The 17,254-nt window shown below is 42.8% G+C and overlaps 1 protein-coding gene across 1 annotated transcript in view; it reads right to left on the minus strand.

Annotated features, from left to right (window-relative positions):
* The window catches only part of CLCN1 (chloride voltage-gated channel 1), a 36,708-nt gene extending 31,256 nt beyond the window's left edge, over positions 1 to 5,452 (minus strand). The window contains exon 1 of the mRNA XM_032098831.1: positions 4,979 to 5,452. Within this exon, the coding sequence (XP_031954722.1) occupies positions 4,979 to 5,191 (213 nt within the window). The 5' untranslated portion in view covers positions 5,192 to 5,452. The remainder of the gene's footprint in view (positions 1 to 4,978) is intronic.
* Positions 5,453 to 17,254: the final 11,802 nt, after the last annotated feature.

The raw sequence follows: 17,254 nt of genomic DNA on the forward strand, positions 1-17,254 counted from the left end.
ATTTACACTGGAAGGCACCTCTGGAAGTTTCTAGTCCAAGCCTCTGCCCACAGCATGCAAACTCCAAAACCAGGTAAGCCAGATTAGGCTACTCAAGACCTTGTCCAGGCAACTCCTAAACGTCTCCAGGGGGTAAAAATTACCCAGCTTCTCTGAGCACCTGTTTCAGTGCTCTACCAATTAATATTTCAACATAACAAATATGACTGAAGGTCCTAAGTATTTTATTTATTTGCACATATTCCTCAAGAGACACCTGAGCCATAGCTCCCTTTGGAAATCCTAGTGATTTTTTTTTCCACAGAACACGTATCTATGCTTTTTAAAATCATCCTGTTCTAAAGATGGCTCACCTGCTGCCTCTTAAACAGATTGACCCTATCTGAACAGCTGAAAGTATTCTTCCATTCATCACTGTATTGGGAAGCTACACAAATTTAATGCAATTGTTAACCACATGATTACCAATACATTCTAGGTGAATTAAGCAGTGCAGACTCTTTGCAGTGAATAATGGCCATGCTCTGACCCCCTTAAAACAGACAGGACAGAGAAACATCAGGCTGAAGAATTTAATCTACAGGGTAAGCTGCCACATACAGAATGCACTCCTACCCAGCAAACTTTTCCTGTGTCTTTCAGACAAAAATGCCAAGTACTAGCAGATTTTAGACAAATACACCTTCACATCACCTTAGGCAGTGTTTCATTGCTGTTAAATGGTCATGACGGATGGGTTTATGTCAAATACAGCTAAAACCCATGTCAAGTATGAGATTCAAATTAGAATCTTCCATCTGCCAGATAGAACAGTGTGACAGTATAATAGCATGAATGTTGAAAGCCCTCATATGGTATCCTAGTTCACTGCTTCTGCCTGGCTGGAAAATGGTGCACTCAGGATATGGGAGGAGTAAAAAAGGAGTTGCTGTACTAGCAAACCAGGTAGTCTCTAAGCATTTAAAGAATGCTTCACACATGTGCTTTGCTTCTCCAGGATTCTGGAAGTATCTAAAATGGTAGGAGATTGTGGGACAGAAAGAATCCAGAAATCAGCAGATGACCTTGCAGCAAAATTAGGCTAGGCAAGAAATATCCACTCCACTAGAAGATGTAAATCTAAAAATATAACACAGTAGGACTCTGACTGTTCCTTCTTCTGCTGCTCCCTAACACAAGGAACACAGGATTTCTGAGCACCAGAAAAAATGAAGGCAATTTTATAAGTTCTCAGTTACCACCTAAGGATTGAACCAGAAAAGGTACTGTCATGCCTACTTGGCTAAATGATGAGAGAGAGCATCAAAATGGTGCAAAAACAGCTGAAGGTATAAATACCACTGAGGATAGACTGGAGGAACATACAATTATCGTGTCATCCCCCTCCCCTCCCCCCCCAAAAAAAAACCCCAGAAAAACCAACAAAAAAACCCCACCAAAAAACCAACCAAACCATCCAGGGAGAAAGCACAACCAGGTAAAGCTCATTTTCAGAGAAGAAGCATTTATCAATGCAGAGTTTGTCTTTCCAAAAATTGGGGAAATTTCATTGTTTGAGTAACAGAGGAAAAGCTGCACAGAATCTCAGGGGAAAAAATACACCACAATCTCAAGACGTTTCTGGGAGCTATTTTCTGAGGGGTCAGCACCTGTATGAGACTGCCCTCCTCCCACAGTCCAAAGCCTAGGATATTTCCCATGCCATTCAGACTGAACAATACATTCCCTACAGAACACTCCAGTCCTTAAATCCCCATTCCCAGCTCGGCCAGTGCATCCTGTTTATGATCCGCTGCTCCTGGCCATTGAGGCCACCTTGGCATGTACTTCTCATCCCTCTCACTCCTGCCTTGTAGATGTCTTGCTATTCCTGAAATTATCTTCCTTAGGTGATTTTTTTTCTGATGGATCACCAAAGAGAAGCCATATTTGACCTCAAAGGTGAAACCTCCCAAAACGCACTCTCTAAGTAAATTTAAATGTCAGTGAAATGTCTTGGTCAACGGCTTAGACATAAAGCCAATAAGGCTCAAGTAAGGAACAGGGGACAGCAAGAAAATAATAGTTGTTCCTGAAGAAAAGGTGGCCAAGGGGAAATTTAACAGCATTTCCGCTACCTGAAGGGAGGGAGGGCTTGGAGGGAAACATCAGAGTGAGATATCTTGGAGGGGCACAGTGACAGACAAAAGGGAAAAAGCACGACTTGCAAGAAAGTAAAGCCCGTGCAAAGGAAAACGTCCCCATCCAACCCCACTTGAGGGTAGTTCAGCACAGGAGCAGGTGCCCAGTGGGGCTGGGGAATCCTCAGTCTTGCAGATGTTCAGAACAGAAAAAGCTCTGGACAAGGTGACCTTCCTTTGGAGCCAGCCCTGCTGTGAGCAGGGGCTTGGGCTGGAAAGCTCCAGAGGCCCTCCCACCTACCTCTCTCTGTGAGCCTGCTCTTCTGTGTTCCTGCATTGCCTGACTTCTTATTGCACATCCCTCCCACTACACCCATCTGTGTGTTGCTGAGTGAGCTCCCTGCCAGGAGCACCCTTTCTATAGTCACAAATAGCACAGCTTTTAAATACTTCACCAGCTGTAGCTTCTTTCTCATGCAGAAAGAAAACAATACAAAATCCTAGAGTGTATGATAATGCATATTTTTATCAAGGTATATTACATCATCTATCATATGTCTACTATCTGTTATATTAATTGTAAAAAATATATGTGTATTATTATTATTATTATCCTACTACTATTATGTTATTATCTATTAACGACTATATGTTTCTTGACTATCAATTATCTGAGGGTCCCAGGCCAAAGACCAAGATTTCACTATTCTGGGGCCTGTGTAAACCAAACCAAATCCTGTGTACAACAGAAGGCAACACCTAGCAAAAGAAAAGAGCAAAACAGAATCAGAATCTCTGTCAAATGTTTTTTCACGTGACAGTGGGGAAAGAAATCTTAACGATTACTCTGCTTGGAAGTGGATGAAAACATGTGCAACAGGTTGTTCTTCATGCTAATAACATGCTAATAAGTGTGCATGTTTGTACAAAGTAGGCATGCATATTTATAATTTATCTGCATGTGCATGAATGACTAGCAAAATATACACATCCACAGCAAGCCTGGCTCAGCCAGAATATGTCTGCATGCAAAGTTCCATGCTAAATGTACATGCACATGTGTACACGACTGTTTAAATAAAATATTTCTAGGACATATTTTTCAGTAAAACTATAAATACAACTGTCTGATTTTTAGATTGCAAATTGCCTTCACAAATGCTTGCTTGCTTTCTTGGGGATGTTTCTGCCTGAAGATATGCATGGGAATGGGTTTGATGGCCTTCTTGTTTGTATGTGAGATCATCTATCTACATGCACTGACCATCACTCCTCTGGAACTGAGCACAGAGACACTCTGGTGTCAGGAACCACGAGCACAGAGCTGATGGTGTTGCCTCACTGTGTCATCTGTGCCTGCTGAAGAGTGGTTTTAGGTGTGTGGGACTGGCATATCTGGTGGATATGTGCGAACTGGGATGTTTCTGTGCATGGATGTGCTCTATTGGAGAAAGGGTTTGCATCTCGCAGCTCCCCACACCCCAGATCCCTACTGGTTCATGGCACACGCACAAAGGTGCATTTCCTTCACCCACCTCAGCTCTCCAGCCCTGTTTGCACCCCATGGGGCAGGTGTGACCCCAGTGGAGCTCAGCCCCAGGTGGGCATACCTACCTCTCCACCCCATCCCACCCCCACGCTCACCCTCTTGGCGTGGCTGCTGCAGCCAAAGCACTGCCTGCGTTAGTGCAGATAAAGCCTAAACTGCTCCAGTCAGATCTCTGTCCATCTGGGCTGCTGCTTTCAAACCTGCCAGTGGGGTGGTGTTGGAAGACTTTAGTGTAGGACACATGCAAACTCTCGTATATTTTAGGCAGTTTCAGAAGAGAAATGAATGTGGCCATGGAACTGATTCTCTGATCTTTTGCAGTGTGACACATAACAATCCTCATTGGGATGCTTATCTACTGGAAGAGATTGAATTGGTGGCAAACACGGTTTTTTGCCTATCACTACATCACATGATCTTTAGGAGACAATTAATGCAATCTCCTTCATTCACCATCCATGTAAGAGGATTTGTATTCATTTAAGGAGAAACATCCACTTTACGAATTTCACATTCACATGCTCTCTTCCTCATAATTTGACTGGATTACACCACAGCTCTCTTAGGTCAGTTAGGGCAGAGTGGTAGGAAATAAGGACTCTGCTGTAAACCCTCTCCTTCACAGGAGGCTGTCCCAAAAGAAGAGGTAAAGGAGATACAGAGCATAGTGGAACAAAAAGCCATAACCAGAGTACATCTATGTCCCAGACATTTTTCTGAACCAGTGCTTATACAAACCAGAGCAAGAGTCAGGTCAAGTTTAAGGATTAGGAAATCCCTCACTTACAGCTCCACTAAGAGTTACCAAAAATACGAATATACATGTATGGGTCTATGACCATGAAGTGCTTTATGGTCAGAGAAAAGTCACAAGAGAACTTTACTTCATCTATACAGCTGTGCAGACAGATACCCATCTATATACCTCACTGTTCTCTTTGATTTTACTCACTCTTCTGCTCTACTTAATATCACTATGAAGCCAAAGGCAGCTGCAGCTGCTCCTTGCTGTTACAAACACATTAATGCTCTGGCTAATTTTCCCCATCCCAGCTTGCCCATTCCAAGTCTCATTGCATCCATGGCAGGTGACAATAAGCTCGGACTTGAATTACTGGTAGGCTCCTAGGTAGAAGTACAGCCATGAATGTCAAAGCCTGACCTGGGAGTCAGCAAGCGAAGGGGAGAGCCGGTAGGACTGGGGATGGACAGGGATGTGTGCTCTGCCAGTGCTGCTCTGAGAGCCCCAGAGCCTGTGTGATCCCAGGGAGATCTGTCTTGCCACAAATATCCCGTTGTCCAGCCCTACCTGTGGGTAGCTGAGGGAGTTCTCCAGGGAGCGCAGGTCGTCCCCTGTCGCCCCGGCCTCGTGTCCTGCCTCCACAGGTATCCCGTACCGGGTGCATCTCTCAAAGCAGACATAGTCGTACTGCGGTGTGCCCCCCCACAAAGCTGGCTTCGAGCTGCGCTCCTGCGTCCTGCTCTCTGAGCTCTCCATTCCTCTACTCCTCCTCACGCTCATCTGAAACTGAGCTGCTGCTCTGGGCCTTACCTAGAACCACCTCGTGTTCTGGCAGAGAGCATGGCCTCCGCATTCTCTGCTGAGCCTTCCTTTCTCTCTCTCCTCAGACCACTCCAACTTGTCCTGTTCCTGTACTCTCTTTCTCTCTGCCCCTCCTCCTTGTCCTTGTGCCTCTCTCACTTTCTTCCCTTCCTGCCCAAAGGGTTCAACTATATTTATAGCAACCTTCCCCTGCCACATGATTCCCCAGTGCCGTGTTTGATCTCAGCAAAAGGCAATAACTCTGCTGGGATTGAATATCAGGTGTGAGCAACAGGGGAACTCCTGAAGGAGAGGGAGGGGGCAGGGGGAAGGAGGTGGTATGACAGACAAAGCTACAAGCACAGAGACAGAAAGCAGACAGGAGGAAGCAGACATTATTATCCAGGATATCTCTTCTTTCACAGCTCCCCATCCCACGCACTCCCTGTTTGCAATGAGAACAAAGGTCAGTGGGCTTCCTCATTTTCTCCCGAGATACCAGGTGTCCGAAAGACTGAGCAACAATCACAAAAATGCCAGCAGCTATGGTGAGATGGAATGACATGGGTGTTCACTCTGTGTCCCAAGACAATTTTTCCAAGTCCACAGTCCACATCAGCAAGCCCTAATGGAGAAGTCAGGCATCCCTGTGAACTGCTGAATGTTGCAGTCTAATCTCAGCTTTCCCACGTGTCCTTATGTGGAACACTTTGCACTTTGAAGAATGTCACCAAACAACTCTGTGGGTACTCAATTATAGGTGTATGCAGAAACGTAATTCTTCTTGATGCTCACTTTTCCACAGACTAGAGCATTCAACAGCTTCTGCTCTCCACTCTGCCACTTGTTTCTCAGCCAGGGAGAGAAGCAATGAGCTCAGCCAACACCAGTGAGCTACCAGCCAGCGACAGGAATGAGAAGCACGTTACAGCAACTTGGCCTAGAGACACCTCCCAGTACTGTCAGTGTGCTGCCTGTAACTACATGTCTTCTGAGGGCTATTAATTAAGGAGGAGCAGAGAGTTCAAGATCCCAGAAACTGTATACAAGAAAAAAGAACTCACATGCCAAGCTACTCATACTGAGTAAGAGATTTGCAGGCAGGATGGGGTGGAGAGAAGAGCAAAACACCTTTTTTTGGGTCCAGAATAGCGGTCTCCTTATTTCATTTTGCAGACCCTTTAAAACATTTCTTATTTCGCTTTTTTTTAGTCTGCATGGAACCTGAGAGTAAGGTAGAAAGAAAGTCTCCAAGAGGAAGACACACTTAATTTCTTCCACAAACCACCTTCTCCAGTGTTCCTGCTAAGATATGGATATCCATTAGCAGTAATATCCATGTGGATAAGGTTAGTCTGTACAACCCACAACTGGTATCAGGCCAGGCAAGCACTGAATATTTACAAAAGCAACATCAGTGCTGCCCCAAAATTTACCAGCTCTCCTGTTTCATTCTCACCAGCACTCACTTTACTGTCAACAAGGACTATTTTCTGGGGAAAGACTGTGCCCCATAGGTAGGACAAAACTTGTAATGAATCACCTTAAAGAAGAGTTTCTAAGTGACTGTGCCTATGAAATCAGAAAAACACATTTGGATACCCTCACAGGTTACCATCACACAGGCATTAATTGCTCCCAACCTATCGAGATGCTTTTGGAAGACCATTGCCACTATGGCTTATATAAAAAATGATGCATTGCTCATAGTATATAGTGTATAAAATATAAAAAACTGTCTAAAATGTAAGGTACATCATGTATAGGAAGCCTAAAGACTGAACACAGTACGGCCCAGCAAACATCAAAGCTGTAATACAGCACCAGATCTTCAGTCACTATTGTATGTACTGAGGAGAACACTCATCACAGCCACTGCAGAAAACTAATGAGAACCTTTATCTGAAAGTGCACTCCTCTTCTAGCTCTTGTTTTTCAAGAGGCAAAAGAATGGCACATTAGAAATTGCTGCAGTATGAAAATGAACCCTCTACTGCCAGCTAATCAAACACTACTGCCTGTCTTGCATGATATTGTTGTGGCATTTCCATGGGAAATAATGATATAATAATAGCCTAAAATAGGATGATTCTACCCTGAAAGGCTTTTTCCAAGAACTGTCCCTCTCATCTTCCAAACTGGCCCCAGCCTCACTCACCTTATCAATAAAAGCATGAAGGACCCCAAGGCCAACATTCGCCAAGCGACTCCAGATGCTACTTGAACAAGACACCTTTACTATCCTCATTAGCAAGACATCCTACAAACCCTCTGAGCCCTCACTCGTGCTTCCCACAGTGTAATACACTTCAGCCAGTGCATGGGATGGTAGAGTGATAACTACACAGCTGAACCTGAACAATCACTGTGTGCGTGGTGGTACCTATGCACTAGGAAAGACCTAGCTCATCTCCTGCTAAGGACCTAGTATTCAACTAATTCCCACTTCTCATCAAACAATATCTCTTCCTCTAGTCCCTGTACCCAGATATTGTCTACCAGGGAAAAGAAATTCATCATTTCAGTGCATGACAAAATATATGCAATCTGTAGAGATACTGGATTTATGTCACAGTATTTCATGTGTCCTGAACACTAATCTTACTGTGCTACTCAGCTTATAAATCATCTGTCTCCCTAATTCCCCTAGGAGGTGAAAGTGCTTTGTGAGCTCTCTGGAAATTATTAACAATCCTTGCTATTTCATAATGTACCAATAATCTCTGTCACAGCCTCCAGCCTCACTAACACTACTCTAGTTAAATTCAAAGCAGCTATTCTCAGCTTGTACTTGCTCTGAGATCTGCTGCTTCTATTTCACACTTGAACTTGTAGAACCAACAGCTTGTCCACTTTTTCCAGCTGGCACAGCTGACCTAATGAAAGGTAAAGTTCTGGCTCTACTCATCGTCTTTTCCATGTTTTCAGATCTGCAGAGTCCCATAAACACAGAATACAGAGCACATCCTGAAAAAAAATCTGCCTTTCTGCACTGCTGCTGCCCAGTAACTGCTGTCAAATCTGCCCTATCACTCTTCCTGTAATTTCCTGCCACAGCTCTTCATTTTATATTTTCTTTATTGCCTCTCTGTCTTGCTTACCATTTCCTTGCTTTGCACTTCCACCAGGACTCATCAATGGAGTACTGCTGTTGCTTCAGAGGTTACCAGCAGACTCGGGAGATTAGCACAGAGCTGGAGGAAGATGTGAAAATAAGAGGAAGATGTCGTAACCATCTTGCACTAGCCACAAACACAGATGAGTTGTACACATGGCTTCACTCCTCAGGTCCACCTAAGCCTCTTCTAAAAGCTCACAAAAGTTTCTAGGCTCCCCCATGGCATGCAAGAGGAAAGGTACGCCACCTGCTCATACACCTTTTCTTTTTCCTTTGCCCTAGTGGGACTCCAAAGTTGTGTTTCAAGAAGGACATGTTTGTGATAGATGAAAATACAGCTTTAGTCCAAATTAGGTTACTAAGTGACAGTAAAGGAAAGAAGTTGGAAGAACTGTCACCCAAGATGGGTTCTCCTCCAGTCAGCCATCTATTTTTCTCCCTCCTCTTCCCAGTTTTCTCTCAGGTCTCCCTTTATTAGCATTTATTTATTTATTTCTCCTGAATGCTTTTCAGGATGCAGAAATATAATTCCTAGCCTTCCCACCCTACTGCCTTTATAGTGAAAGCTCTGAGAGGCTGGCAGGGAGGGGGGTAAGGATAACTGAAGACTCACATTTCCCCCCATGGTCTGGTCCCAGGAGATTTATCACCTGAAATCCCAGTGCTATTAATCAACAGTGACAATCTCACTGTTCCCTATGCCCTGCCCACACAATTATCAGATACCATATTAACTTCTGGGACTTCTGCTTATGCTAGAGCTTTTTTTGGTTTGTTCTGTAACAGGTTCATCCTGAGAGATCTAGACCACTTCATGACCTCACTGTATACAAGCCTTACGGCCCACCAGCAGATTTCAGCTCCTCTGGAGCAAAGCACCACATCTATTTTTCAGCTGCCCCCAATACTGCATATGCAGACATTACAGCAGATGATCATGCAGAGCCCTCTGCCACCCCAGACTGACAGGAGTGGAATTTGCTGAGGCAGAGTTATTGTTACTTAGAACCCTGCATGCAGAATAGGGAAACAGTCATTTTAAGAACAAAGCAAAAATAATATTCTGTGCTTAAGAAAGCCCAGCCCAAGAGGTCCACATGTCTGCAAAGAAGATAATATAAAAGATAGTCTATGGGACAAAAGGAACTGTAAAGGTGAAAAAGGGAGTTTTAAAGGAGGAAGAGGAGAAAGGTGACAAAAGGATGACTACTTAACAGTAACACAATCTCCAAGAGAGAAACACAGAGGCAATAAGAAAAGCACTGAAGGGCATGAGGGGATAGGAATCTGGAAAGGAAAAAGATACAGCAAGCATATTTTGCTTCAAGCAATACCTTTAGATGGAGCAAAAAAGAGTGAAAAGGCGGGAAAAATACTTCAGTAGATGTCAGATAAGGCAGTGGCTTCTAGATGAGAACAAAGCTCTTGACTAGGACATTTTATTAGACAAGATACCCATGGAGGCTTCAAAGAGCTACAGGAGGCAATTAGAGCTTTGGGAGAGAAAGAATGCTGTGTAAAGGGTTAGGAAGAGGGAGGGAGGCTGGAAGAAAAGACAGCTTTTATAGTAAAAAAAAAGAAACAGATCATGGACTGATGCTTTACCAGTAGCAAAAGATAGAAATTTAAGCTGTGCAGGGGCACATAGTAAGCCAGGCTGAATATGGAGACACAATGACAGAGAACTCTCAGAGGACACTTGAAAGAAGGGTTGAGTTCACAGTAAAAAGTAAAAGAAAAAGACCAGAAAGTTTAAGGGCTTTCATCATGGAGAAATAACAAGATAATATGATGACATTCAAGTGGACATGTACTGACTAATACTAGACTGAGTGGAGCAGAATTGACAGAAACAGGGCAGATTTTGAGAATCATCAGCTTTTGATAACTCAAGTAGAAAGAGGCAGAATGGGGAAAAAAAATCTCACAACTGAGATCAGATAAATACTTACAGGAACACAAGGACCTGAAGGAGCCATTGAAGTAGATGTTGGAATAGATGCATTTGGAAGGAAACTTGAAGAGATCAGGGTAGGGGATGATGGCAGTGCAGTATGACATGATATGACAATATGATATGCCATGACTTGTCAAAAACCAAATGAGCTTTAAAGGGGCAGGGTTATGTCCCAGTTGCAGAAACAACCCAACTGTGGCAGTCTGCACAGAGCACCATATCCCTGTCGATGATGCCACCTCAGGTAAATTACTTGTTAACTTGAAGTTCTCTTGTCCTACACCACAATGTGGTCACAGGTTAGATCTGAGAGCAAAAATAACAAGCAGAGAGAACTTAAACAAACCCAGCAACAAGAGTAAGACACAGAAAATCACAGATTTCACAGATGAAAGAGAAGACAGCAAAATTAGGTTTTATAAATGGATCCAAACATTCAGAGCTTTAAAGTGAATCTGACTGTCCTGGTGAGCTCTCAGGTAAAGACCATCAGGCTTCAAAACTCAAAACAGAAGAGCCCTTAGTAGAATAAAAATAAGATTATTTGATTCTTTTAAATAGAGAAAACTTCCCAGCATGTAAGTCAGGAAGCACAGAAATAAATATATAGTCTATACACAACTCTCCCTCACCCACTGTGACCTTGGTTGCAATTAAGTTGATGACCTTCTGAGCTGCTAAAATTTTGTGCTTACACTCTATTGCCTAGGAGATTGTTTCCATATCTCCTCAGCTTGGATGCCTCCTCCCCTACAGCTGCCCCTCTTCTTAAATTGCAGCCCTCAATTCCCTTGGTGATTCTTTACCCTACAGCACCCCGTAGCTTCTATTAAATATTCCTTCTTTTCATCTGCGAAGGCTTTCCAAATGAAGAGGTGTATTACTGGTGGGGTAGAAAAGTGAATGTCTCGTCTTAGGATAAACAAGAACAAGTCAAACAGGCAGTGTGTATACAAGTACCAAAAGAAGAAAAAAAGTAATTACAAAAAAGTAGTATTAGACTGCTGAGAAGGAGAAAGCACTTTCTAACTGGATTGTGCATCCAAAAGCAGCTAAATTCAGTGATAGCTAGCAAACACTCAATTAACTGAAGTGAATTTGTGGATTTCTTATTTTCTAGGAGAATAATTTTGCATCACAAACATTCTCTGATGTAGTCAGCTTGAAGACATTTTTAGCAGAGAGGACCAAGGAACATCTAGGAAATACAGATCTACTTCTAATGATCAAAACTTATTAATGATGCCTCTAAGACAGTGAATTTGTTATTATTCCAGCACAGAGCATCTGCAGCTTGTGCCTTTCTTCCCCTTCTCCCTGTAGATTGCTTGTTGCACAGGTAAAATGAATAATTGCTCATTAGATCTGTCAATCATGCCATGACAAAGAGCCTGACCAACACCATGAGGGTGGAAAGAAAGTGCAGTGGTGAGCTGTGCAGAGCTGGCCTGCCACAGGCTCCTGGGCTTGAACTGTATTTGGCTAATTTCAAGTGGAGAATGATGATTCTTACATGAAACGTGGCCAACTGTGAAGATGTGTGGTCATAGTTGAAAGGTTTAGGAGGAGGAACTGGCTTGCAAATGAAATTATTTGGGAAAGTTTCGAGGACATGTTTATGGTGTGCTTGAGCTGGAGTTGGTCAAGAAGAAGGAACCATGACTATGGACAGAGTATCTCCAGGAGGCCATGACTAGGATTAGATGTATGCAAGAAAAATTATTTTATTTTCCTGATATATGGTCAACTTTCAAATGCCTGGAAAGTAATTTCTCTGAAGCCCTATGATCTATAGATCTCTATGAAAGAGTGATCACATTACCTAATTTAGGGCACTTGAGGAGCAAACTGGTTGAAAAGGACAGTCCTAATTTTTTGTGTACTGGAACTAGTGATCAAGAAGCTTGATGCAAGGAAAAAAAGTAATTTTCAGCCAGCTCAGGTCTCCATTCCTGCTGATGGATGACCATGTGAATGTCAGTAAAGAAGGGATCAGGAACACAGCTAGAAACGAGGAAAGGGACTGTGTTTTCTGATTGCAGCAGAGATATAATCCATCATAAACCTTTTCTCAGCAACACTAGGGTCTTGTTTACATTTCAGACTTTTGTCATGATTAGAGCAAATGCTATGACCTGCTTGCATGAACCATGGTTGCTAAGTACTAGTTGTTGGCAGTGCTGGTTTGTCCCATCCTGTCTCAGATAACTGAGATACAGGATGTCAATAGAAGGGTTGTAGCATAGATGTGTTACCACTACCACTGAAGATTTTTTACATACCTTATTTACCAGGACAGTTATACTAGTAAATCCTGAAAAGTTTTGACTAAGCTTCCTCTTTTCCTTCTCCTTTCCCCATCTAAATGCAAATACCCATACAAAACCACGTAACCCTCCAGCATAGCTGGGGTCTTGCCTGTTTTCCATAAAACAATCCCTGGTGGTAATATGAGATAAAGACTAAGGTAAACAGAGGGAAGATAGTGTTTCTCTTGGCAGCCTGAATAATAAATCCATCACAAATGAGGGCAAAGAAATTCCCCTGCAGCAATAACCTTTGCTGTTATCACTGGCTCCTGATACAGGGATGATAGTGAGAATCAGCATGACATTCACTGGACTCCCTCCCTCTTCTATCAGCCCCTTGCTTTGACTTGTAGGAAAGTGTTGGGGGAAGGGAAGAAAAATTGCATCAAGTACATGCATCCAGGCTGAAGTACTGGGCCAGTCTTTGGCATGAAGACTGCAAAAAGTCTTTTCTCTGTCAAACTTTTTAAACTGCTACACACCTACTAGCAAGAGCCAATTTTGATTGTCACAAGGGAAAAAAGGTGCAAGAAGTACCCCATACCATGAGGGGAAACAATCTCCAGATGCCAAAGAGACAGGTAGTATATTAATTAATAATTAGTATATTAATTAGATTAATATATACTAATTATTAGATTAGTAATTAGTATATTAATCCTAGGACAAGATAAAGCAGCAGAAGAAACTGCAGGAAGTTCCCCACAAACGGCATTGTGTCCCAGGGCTGGCATTTAATGTCTGTGCCATTTAAAAATATTAAACCTGGAACAGGAGTCCAGGAAGGGACTGTAGGTCGACGCTGGAAACTATTGACCAAGGACAGGAATGGTGGAGAGAGAATAGGTCAGTGAAAAAGAAGGTGCTGAGAATAAATGGTGGAAACTATTCTGACTTTCACTTAAGTTGGGAACTGAAATTAGTTCTATGAGCTGCTAAACTCAGTCTGTTTATGAGAAATTACAGATTTTTGGATGCTGTGATTGTTCAAGAGCATTGCTCACAGTCCTGCTCTTCCATTATTAGGTGTTCAGAATCAGCAATAATGCCTAGGAGCACTTGTGGCATCTGGTTCAAGCACTGCCCTTGGTCTGGGGTGTATATCAACTTTTTCCTGTCTATAGCAGAGCGAGATTCTATTCCACATTATATCTATAGCATATTTTCACAGGAATGAGTCAGAAAAGAAAAAAAAAAAAAAAAGCAGAGATAGCCTTTGTGAAATATTTCAAATTCCACTCACTCTGATGCTTTTTCTTGCATCAGGAAGAGTGCTGCTCTCTTGCAGGTGCACTGGCTGGGCTGGGGACCTTTACTTAGGAGGAGAAGGACAGAAATGCCCCAGACCACTGGTTTTTGGGCACCATGAGGACCACGAGCTCACACAAGTCTGCAGGCTCCTCAGACCCATCATGCTGAGGGACAAGTTATGCTGCTTGCTGAAGACTCATTGCTCCAAGAAGAAGATGCAGCTGACACTTGCCATGGCAGCTTTCAACCTCATCTTCATCAAGGAGGAAAAGCATGCAAAGGGTGTTGCTTTGGTGCTTCCCTGTACCACAGGGACCACAGCTCTGGCTACAGAACTTGCTGGTAGAAAGCACAGCTGGTACAAGTGCCACTGCCACTGCCAGCCAACAGGTTCCTTACCCCCCTTTCTTCTCCCTTTAAATAAAACTGCTCCAAATGCCATAATTAAATCCCATGGGATAGAGTTGAGGTCTCTGTAGGGGCAGAGTATTCTCCTTGCTTTGAGCAGGAGGGTTCTCCGTTGTCTTCCTGCAGGAGATCTTCACCAATCTAACTGTACTTTGTGGTAGGACCACTTGGACAGACATGTCTATCTGTACAATTTCATATTGAGTTTTGCCACACTGATCTTTACAGTCCTGTCCTCTCTTGACCTATAGTCTTGTATGCTGGGGAACATGATCATTGCCCTGAATCAGCAGCTGAGTATTCAGATCTGCTTAGGAGTGCATTAATGTCTTTAATATCTGTGTTCTGATACCAGGTCTGAAATGCCATTTTTATCAAGATGTCTTCCTCTGCAGTCCGCAGTCCACAGGAGGGTCTGGACCCAGCTTTGAATTTTTCTTACAGAGCTGCATTGGAAATAAGAGGCAGATATCATTGAGAAGACAGGAGGTCAGCACTCCTTAAAGGATTCCTGGTACACCCTCCAACCAGATAATAAGTATATCACCTGCATCCTGGCAGAGGACAGCACTCATGTCAAGGATCTGAAGCAGACTAAAGAAGGGCTGAGGCCTTTTTGTGTGGACCTGTTCTCTTTAGATACCAATATGGTGTCCTTCAGTAACCTCCATGTCTTCTGGAAATGTTTCACTTTTTTGGTCACATCTCTTAACAGATTAAAAAGCTTCTTTTTTTTAATGTGGTTTTCCATTTGATCCATTCTAGCGGATGTTTTGACCCTTGTTGCTTCCACGGGAGTATTGACTCCAAGCACATTGTGATCACCATGAAGGAGTGGTTTTAGATAAGATGTTGAATTGTTTAGCATGGTATATCAGGTTCAGCTGATGTATGGTTATGGAATCAGTTGCGTCAGTCTTCCATATCCAGTAGCAAAATGTCATCAGCTGATGATTGTTCATCAGCTTCAGAGATGATCCATTTACTACAGAACCAAACATACTGATCTGGGAAAGTGGAAAGAAGAAGAGAGAAGCCTCCACATATAAAAAAAGAGTTGGGCTGGAAGTGAAAACCACTAAAGGTTCTGAGAGTGAAAAATCTTTGTGGAAGGATTTGAAAAGGGTGTTCCAGAGTCTCTTAGCATGTTCTGTTAATCCACTACATTATTATTACACTACCTATTTGCCACGTAGCATTCAAGCGGTTTCCCACAGTGATGGAACAGTAAAAGTAGAGAATAAAGGTGACATACAGCAACTCAGGGCTAGAACTAATCAGGAGTGAGAAGTCCCATGGGGAAGGACTACTTCTTGTAGATATTCTGACTCTTTCTGAGGGCTTGCATTGAGGGGCTACTAGTCAGGATGGAACAAGATGCTGTACCTGAGCTCTGCATGGAAAAGGCTGCCTGTCACACTGTGCACCCGCCTAATCAAAAGCCAGTGATGCATCAGACCCTGACCTTCTTAGTCTCCCTTGTTCCACATTTCCAGACAAATTGTCAAGTCTGGTCTTTTATCTTTTGATATAAGGCAATTATAAGAAAAAAAAAAAAGCACTTTCCTGGGGTCATGGCGTAAGAGTACTTGATACTGCTTTTGAAATATAGCTGGGTTAAAGAAGAGAGAACACACAGAAATTCAAGATTTTTCAGCGTTGGTCTGAACCGTCACAGCTGTCCCAAAACTGTGAGTGGCATAATGAAAGGATGGTCATATTCCCTTCCTTGCACCAGCTCTGATATGTCTGTCCTGAGCACTGTGAAAGGTAAACCGATGGAAAACACTCACGTCGTCACGCAGTTAACTGCTCGGAGTCGTGCTTTGAGCGAGTCCACCGCAGGTCAGGGAAGCAGCATTTAAGTACAAAGCTGTTCGTGTGGCTGTCAATAGATCATGTCAGCCACAATGTACATGCTCACATGCAGCACTAAAACACATGTGTAGGCAAGAGATCTTTGCTTAGCCCTTGCTTCATTTTCCCAAGAGTAAGACTTCCATGTGTCTGTGGAATAAAGTTCCTACACCACACTGACTGTTTCTTCTTCACTACCCTGGTGCACAGCTGCCATATGTTTAATCCTGCTTTTGCCTTTACCATTCCTGGAAAGCTTAGGTGAACCTGCAGCTCTTTTGCCCTTTGAGCCTGGAGCATTATGGACTTCAAACTAATGGAAATCAGGTTTCCAACATGCCCTATTTCTATATGGAATTGGAACTAAAAGCAGCCTGCCCTCAGTACCATGTCCTCTATGGCTGATAACAAACTTAGTGCCAAGCAGAATTAATATCAAATACCTCTCTGGTCTGTATAAGGGCTCACAGGCTGTTAGTAAGTTATTCAGAGGAATAAAAACAGACTGACTGAAGAATTCTACAGGGCTTTAACAGGATGATTGAGCAACAAAATTACAGATGAAACAGTCACAATAAATCTGAAGTGATTAAGGAGGAACACGCATTCTAGCTTTGCATACACAAGAACTGTTCAACTATTTAAGCTCCTGGTACATAAGAATAAGATATTGGGGTTACACAGAATGATCATAATGACCTCTTTAGCATTTATTTAGAACTATGATTAAGAAGTAGGAAAATAATACCTAATTAAATAAAAAGTACAAGTACATCTGAGTAATGTTTGCCTTTCTGTTTCCCTAGTCTCAAAAAGAATATAGTAGAACTGGAAGAGTTTCAGAGGATGGTCAAATTGTGGAGTAGCTGCTGTATGAGGAACAGTTAAGTGGACTGGAACCTCCCAGGCTGGAAAGGACAATGAGGTCTGGACACAATATTGAGCGATATGAGGAAAATTAACTGAGAAGGTTAATTTGGCTGTATCTCAGCCAGGGTCTTGTTCTATTGAAGTCACAACTCCTTGGAATATAGATGCAGGCAAACAGTTTTAACTTGCTTTTCTGTAATAGAAGCAAATGACAGGTTTGTGTGAGTCATTTAACAACAAGCGTAGATAAGAGAGTTCATTACAGGCAAGTA

This window comes from Corvus moneduloides, chromosome 2 (genome assembly GCF_009650955.1).
Source record: "Corvus moneduloides isolate bCorMon1 chromosome 2, bCorMon1.pri, whole genome shotgun sequence".
NCBI lineage: Eukaryota > Metazoa > Chordata > Aves > Passeriformes > Corvidae > Corvus > Corvus moneduloides.